At 42.2% G+C, this 7,902-nt stretch overlaps 1 protein-coding gene across 1 annotated transcript in view; it reads right to left on the bottom strand.

Moving 5' to 3' along the window:
* Window positions 1–3,798: 3,798 nt before the first annotated feature.
* dnah7 (dynein, axonemal, heavy chain 7) overlaps window positions 3,799–7,902 on the bottom strand; it is a gene marked incomplete at both ends in the record, with an annotated part of 63,506 nt that continues 59,402 nt past the window's right edge. Inside the window, 3 exons of the mRNA XM_083908697.1 lie at window positions 3,799–4,005; window positions 5,933–6,036; window positions 6,641–6,818. Of these exons, the coding sequence (XP_083764823.1) occupies window positions 3,799–4,005; window positions 5,933–6,036; window positions 6,641–6,818 (489 nt within the window). The remainder of the gene's footprint in view (window positions 4,006–5,932; window positions 6,037–6,640; window positions 6,819–7,902) is intronic.

Here is a 7,902-nt window from a genome sequence, read left to right as displayed (position 1 = left end):
CAGCTGCCAAAGCATTTACTAGCCTTTACAGATATTACTTTTTTTTTGTCACAGGCATCAAATGTCTGTTTTTTTTAATGGTTGACAATCTGTTGCCAAGTACGACACATCCGTTATATTTTCTCTCTTTTTTTGAGAATCACAGCAGCTTCAAAAAAATGTGAAGGACAAGACATATTCTTATGTTCATCAGGAAGTGTTGTAGTTTACTAGATATTATTCAGGATCGACCTCCTCCTGAAATGGTGCTCTGCATTTGGAACGGTCCAAATAGTATAGTCGTACGCATAGTACGTACAATAACGATAGATAGGCGAGAGGTAGAGTTGTCGCACAGATACGCAGCAGGTATCAGGAAGTAATGTAAATACGTGAGGTCTTTATCGTGTCAGTAGCTGAGCGGCTCTGGAATTTCTTCTGTCAAACAATCGTCAAACTTCCTGACAGCAGATCAGAACAAAACACTGTGTGCTTTCGCCTCAGCATGTCCCCGCACTTGTAATGTCACGCCACATTTAATTTTTTATAAGGGCCTTCCTCGTGTAACCGTGTCAGCACTTGACACTAAGCCCCTCCCCTCCCCCATATCCCTGACATTCCATTGGCTGTGGTGCGGCTCAGCGTGCTAAGCTAGCCTGCCGAGCCTAACCTTAGGAAACGCGCGTGTCTTCATTTATGCTGTCACTGTGTGACATCCGTCGTCTTATGTCTTTAACTGGCTGTAAATCATTGTCAGTGATTCTGATGTTTCATGGATCTGACTGAATCGTGCATGAAGCATGAGTGGAAGGGTACAGACATTATCGTGTCGAGTTTAGTGTTTTTTTTTTCTTCAGTTATTGACAACCTTTGTTACTTTTAAATGAAGTGTGTGTGTAGATCATGGTGGGAAACTTTCTTTTGGTAAAAGTAAATGTGCAGGTGGCAGAATATCGGTGCCTAGGAAATGGGACTCTTGTGTTTATGACGTGGGAAGTTCTGAACATGCCGAGTAAAGAGTATAGACGTCGCGGAATGTCTTGTTTTTTTGTTTTTTTTGTTTTTACATATTTAATTACGTGTTAACAGATTAGAGCAGCCACACTCTCCACGTGAGCAAACCAAATTATCTTTTTTGACAAACACCACGTCCTGTACACGTTTCAGACTCTGAGCTCTCCCCTAAATTTAGTCACGTACGTACAGAGGCGTATTTAAAATTCTGTTATATATGGCATGTTCAGAGGTAAACCTTTGCACTCGTAAAAACATCTCATAAACACGGAGGAAAAATAACCGAGCCCATTCGTAAGCACCGCACACCACATATCACCAGACTCTTCTTTATCATTTATAGACATTTTTACTACAAAAAACAGGGCCTGAACGTAAATTCACACGTGAATCATTTAGACAATGCGCGTTGTTCATTTAAGTTTGTTCATGATGACTTTGTTACTAAACTGTCAAGAACGACGACGCCCCCCTCTCAAAAGAATTAAAGTGTCTTCAGTTTAATGGGCAATAAAACTGTCCGTTAAAAAAAAAAAGATGAAAGTCTGTGGCTGTTTGCATATTTGCTTTTGTTGTACGTTCATTCGTTTAGTGATCTGGATATAAACTGTAAAAATGTGACATCCATGCTGTTTGCCTGTATGTGCATTCTCTCCACTGTGAGAAGGAAATAAACTCTGTAAAATATTTGCTCCCCAGCGTTTAGATTTTTTTTCTCCCCCCCCCTGTAATGTCAATGTAATTCATTCTGGCTTCCTTTATCAGCAGGTTTGGAAAATGCTAATTCATAAATAAACAGTGTGCGGGACAGTGCAGCTGCTGTTAGAGCTGTCATTATAGCACGACGTCCATGTATAATTAGGTTATTAAGTTTGGCTCGACAGACTCGGTGATGGTTAAAAAGCTGTGTGGGAGGTACAGACGTTTTAAAGGTCTCGCGCGTCACATTTAGGAAGGTTTATTTACTCAGAAGTATGTTTGCACAAGCATATAATCGCTTTAAAATGTATACGTACATGGGGAAAGTGTTGTCCGTAAACTGTATAGACAAATGGCCTAAACGAAACAAAACAAGTGGGAAAATTCACACAGAGACAATCCACCATCCACTCTCACACTTAAGGTCAATTTAGAGTTAAAATAGACATTCTTTTGAATTAGACCTGAAACTACAGATTGAGACCATCAAGAAAATGCTTACTGTTATAAATCAAGTGAGCAGTTGTGTCATTTTTATCATAGACTTCCATGGCTCCACTTTGGAACACCATGTCCATTTTCATATCCAGTCTATGGTTGTGTGACACGTCTCATGTGCCTGACTGGCCTCATTGACGATATAAAGGCCTTTTTTTTTTTCTCACAGCCGACATTTTGACACCGTCACACTAGGAAAAGTACAAGTTCCATTGTTGGGAGTTTCCATTTAGCTTCCTCAGTCTCAGGATGAACGTTAGCTCACTGTCACAATGTCGCGACGACAGGAACTGAACAAAGACCACTGTTCATCACCGTGAGGCCTTGGCGTGCACGCCCAACCCTGAAAATGAGAGTGCTAAATGCAACTTGGCCATCACTCATTTGATAATTTGCACCTGTGCTTGTCCTAGCGTGGCCTGTCAAAGTGTCTGTCGTGATGAAAAAGGACCGTTCCACCTCTTTTGGCTGTTGTGGAGCTTTTTTACGGCAGAATGGTCCCGCTGAATGGCGACATGTCGTCGTCCATTGTGACGTGATGCATTAGAGTGAATGTGAGCAGAGGCTGATAGAGTGAGTAACTGCCACCAAGTGTTTGACAAATGAGGTGGCGTTTTTTAGGTCACACATTCCTCTTTCCATGTTTTAAAATATTTCAAAACAACTTCCCGTTGTGAAGCTTCTACATTCATGATTTGACAGGGCGCCATATGCAAACAGAGCATCACCTGTAACCAAAGCTGTGATTTATCGTCCATTTTCCACTACATGAGAACAGAATTTACAGAACCGACGTCGTGCTTTGTTCAGGAAAACCTGACACTAGTGATTGAAGCCAAATAACTGCTCAGAGAAATGTTTAACCATGTTTAAATGTGGTCCAGGGCCAATTTCTTTGTAAGCGATTGAATATTTAGGCCAAAACATGGTATCTTCATCAGGTAAAAGAGCCTTAAAACGTCTCGTTTGCTGCCTCGAGCCAACGATAATGTTGACGTCTTTAATCAGCAGCTTGCTATGAAGACAAACGCGTGTGAGATACTGTACGTACTCGTGCCATTAATATTCATTGTGCGTCATTTTCGATTCTAAGAATTACTGCTTCTTCTTCATTGAGCCCAACATGTGCAAGTAATTATCTATACAGACATTTACTCCCTAAACCTGGCTGTTTTATTTTTTAAACCAAACATTTAGTTCAAGTCAATTCTAGCAACAGAATCTATTTGAATATGTTCATATTTTTTCAGAATAAAAGCTCTGAAACTATGCTAATGCTAATTGGAAAACTGTAAAAAGCGTGAAATCACACGGTTTGATTAAAGAAACATAATAAAGGTCAGATATTGTTCTTTGATGCAGCATATTTTATTGTGGTTAAAAGGGTTAAACTGATTGACGATTGTGCTCCTTTAAGGTGATTTCTGTGTCGTAGACGAGTGTACGCACAACAATCCTAATTGATTCCAAGTATTGTGACATTTTTCTTAACAGTTCAGAATTGTTTTGTGTAGATTTCGCTCTAAAATGAGTCTGCCACTGCAGAAAGTGCAGAGAACAGTGAGAGTCTGTTACTGACCGCTGATGCGCCTATTCCTGACCTTGGCTCTAAGAGCTGAGCTGGCAGAGCAGAGCCACGCCTCGTCTGACCCAGTGCTCGGCAGCCTCGCTGGTGCCGAGCGTCATGGCGACGACGTAGTTGGTGGAGTGGCCCGTGGTGGACAGCGTGCCTCGCCGCTCGCTGGTCTTGTAGACGGGCACCACGTAGCACATGGTCTGCGGGATTTCGTGCCGCTTCATGGGCTTCAACCACATCTGACACATGAGGGGAAAGAAAGGTGTTAGAGGGAGGTCAGAGGATGAGGCGCCGTCGCCTACACTTTCAGAAACAGCCTCTGTGGTAGAATAGAACCCTGACAACATGCATCAAGACACACAAAACTCTATTATTAGTCTCATTGAAGGTCCAAATAAATCCAGGGCCACTTACTCACTGTGTTCACACCTAATGCAAAGAAAATGTTTCCTACAATGACTTATGTAGCGTTGGTACACCACAATCAATGTGATACGGCCCGCAGACTTCATTTCAGTATGTTTCTATTAATAGATTTGTATTGCATCATAAATATGTTCATATTGTCATCATTGCATATCAAAACAAACACTTTTATTTTGAAATGACGTCAAATATCAGAAATATTATTGCTATGTCTTTTTAAGAAGAAGGGAGCGTCACTTAGGACTGAAACGTCTAGATCTCCCCCTGGTGGTCGGCTGCCACCGCTATAATATTTCTGATGAAGCTTAATGTTGATTATATGATCATCTTAACTGTATAAATGAGGGTGAAACATCATGACTGACAGCTGACACTGACTCCAGTGGGACCTCGATACTTCACGAGCACGAGCAAGAGATGAATCGGGCTTTAAATGGCATCAGCACACATATACAAACATATTTGAGATATTTTAGCTAAAGCAGATCCGCCGGATCCTCACAGACACCCGAACTTGACCCAGTGGAAAGGAACCACGAAAAAAATGGAAACTTTGGTGACAAACGACTAAAATAATAGCTCCCCTTTGGTCAATTAAAACGTCTTGGTTATGCAAAGGGATGAAATTGAGTCTCTTTTGCTACCATAACAGACGCCTTTGTGAAGATTTGCATTTCACAACCAGCTACTGCTGCTTTGCTTGATTTTTTTTTACCCCTCTCACAAATAATAAACAGTTTTAATTAGGTCCTGGTCTTGTAAAAAAAACTGACTATATTAATGACTTGCTCTGAAATGTTTGAATATTACAAAAAAGGAGTGTGCATTATTCATAATCACTTGAACGCGTAGTAAAGAAACTGAGGAAACAGAGAACCAAACGGAAAACTGGATCAGTCCTCGCTCCTCGCCACCGGCGCTCTGCTTCCATCACACTGTCAGTCTGCTTTGATAAAGCATATTATACGGTGTTAATGAATGTGAGAAAGGGGAAAGAGCGAGGCTTTCTCCAGGCACAATGAGAAGAATCTCTGTGTTGAGTTCAGAGGACAGGGAGCTGTTAACATCCTCCCCGAGTGGAGCTGCACATATACAGTAAGCTGCTGTTCACTTCCTCCTCAGAGAGTCTATTGATAATTAGAAAAAATAATGAATCGCCGGATCGTAGGAGTTTCCAGGCTGACTTTTTTGACACCTTGAGGGGATTCACAGGAGCGGAATCAATAATCCTCTTCCCCACAAACGTCACATTTATGTATCGCGTTATGCAACAAGCTGTTTTTGTTGTGTCTTCTGACCGATTTGCCTGCAGTGTTTTCCACTAATAAGTAGCGAGTTATCTCACACTAAGGCTTAATTGCTGCCCACGCCGAGGTGTAAACGCCTAACAACAAATAAAGAGTAAAAACCCACACGCATTTCTCGCCGCTTCATCTTCTTCTTTTCAGTTGAAAACACCTTTGTGTTGGACCCGCACCTGCTCCAGCAATTATCATCACATCAAGTATAAAAATATGACTTTATGAAGACTCTCTAATTGCACAAATGAGCTGCACGTATTCATGTTTCCACGTGTGAACAAAAAGACTTGAAGGTGTCCATTCGAGCTGCTGTGGAAACATAAAGGAGCAAGACAGAAGACAGTGGGTAACATAATAAGACAGTAGATCAAGTTCAGACAAAGTACTAAACCAAACAACCAGGCTATTTCTGAGGATTCTTTGATGTACTACTCCTCACCACAGGCATCGGATCATGCAAGACCTTTGGGTAAGACTCGGTGAGACGTTTGGTCTTCCTGTCCCAGCGGGCGCCGTCGAGGAAGAGTCCACGGACGTAGACACCTGACGCAGACATGTTAGTGTTGTATTAATAAAGCAGATAATAATAAAACCCTCATCTCTACCACATACATGGACACCAGCTCGTTCCATGCAGAAACTGACCTTTGTTTGTTAAGGAATCGAGGGTGAGATTTCCAGATAACGGACTCTCATCACACAACACTCAAATGCACAAACACACTGTCAGACGGATAGTTTGGCAGCGAGGGCTGTGTGAGTGTGATGAGGCCCCAGCTGGGCACTGATTTGAGGGCGAGACTTTGACTGAGGAACTCGCATCCGAGCAGGAGGCACAGTGAGGGGCTGATTCAGAACTGCATGCAGACGACAGGCAGGGAGGCTTCACTCTGACTTTACACTCACTTTATACTTTGTCTGTGTCATTTTTTACGCCCAGTGTCAGTTTTCATGAGTTTCTTCTTTTCCACCCACTGATTATTTGTCTTTTTTTTTAGCGTTCTACTTTGAAATTCGCAATATTTTTTTATTAAGCTCGGGGATGTTTGAATATTTCTAATATTAACTTTGAATAGCTGTCCTAATCCTAGTACCATCCTCCCTCCTCTTCCGCGGCCCCCCCTCAACCCCGGCAGCAGTATTTTACCGTCCTTTGGGGCCTGTTTGTATTGTCTGTCATCCAGCACTTCGAAGTCAAAGCCAAGCAGGTCAATAGGGATGGCGTGTTTCCTGGCATAGTTCTGCTGGCTGGCTGTGAGGAATGCCTGGGTGAAGAAGAATCCCGATATCCAGAATACAGCAGGCATGCCCTGATCGTACCAGTCCTTGACACACACACAGAGGAGAGAAGCGACCACAGTAAGACAGAATAACACAGTGGACACGCTCCACAAAAGAGAAACAAGACTTGTATGAAAAGTACAAAGCATAGTCATCAGTTGTGTGTGTGTGTGTGTGTCAGGGAACACAGAACAGTTTGATCTCTGGAAAGTAAGTGAAAACACGTCTGAGCTGAGGTGACACAAAGAAAGATGTTCAGATATAATCACATACAGACGGTGCTTTCATGAACAAAAATGACATCAGTTTTCTGCAGTTTAAGTCAGATCAGATCACATGTCGTCACAGGAGATCAAATCAAACCAATTTTGTTTATCTTATCGTGCCAATTCACAGCCAACGTTGTCTCAAAGCACTTTACATCATAAGTGACAAATCACCTATACATCCATTTATCTTCTACCGCTTTATCCTCAGGGATATCTCAACTGGGAAACAACCATCCAATCTGACATTACGGTCAATTTAGAGTGTCCAATTTACCTAATCCCCCCATATTGCATGTTTTTGGACTGTGGGAGGAAGCTGGAGAACCTGGAGCAAACCTGCGTACACGGGGAGAACATGCCAACTCCATGTAGAAAGGCCCTTGTTCCATTGTTCCAACTGGGGCTTGAACCCAGGTCTTTGCTAACAACTACACCAACTGTGTGGCCCGTAAGTGTGAAACCATATGATATTATAGAGAGGAAAAGAAGAGAAACCCAACAGTTCACACAATGAGCAATCACTGTAACAGGAAGAAATCCTCTGGCAGAAGCAGACTCAAAGATGTGCAGCCAGGACATATTTTAATGCCATGCGTGGACAGCTGTCCACATGCAATAAGATCCTTCAGGACAGACGCCAGAGCCAAAGAGGCAAAGAGGCTCATTACTTCTCATTGCACCCATTCAAATTATTTTGAAGATACAAAAAAAGTTGCAGAAAATTCAATTATTAAACAGTTTTGAACACGTTTACTCAACAGAGAAGGTATTCTGCTCAGAAACTGAGCTGTTTTGGAAGCTTAAGATTTTCCTGTTAATCCTGTTCACCCAGTGGCAGGGTTCGGGTGGAATCTCGCTC

This window comes from Microchirus variegatus, assembly GCF_963457635.1.
Source record: "Microchirus variegatus genome assembly, chromosome: 22".
NCBI classification, from domain to species: Eukaryota; Metazoa; Chordata; class Actinopteri; order Pleuronectiformes; family Soleidae; genus Microchirus; species Microchirus variegatus.
The sequence above is the reverse complement of the archived record's forward strand: the minus strand, read 5'-3'. Positions and strand labels throughout refer to the sequence as shown.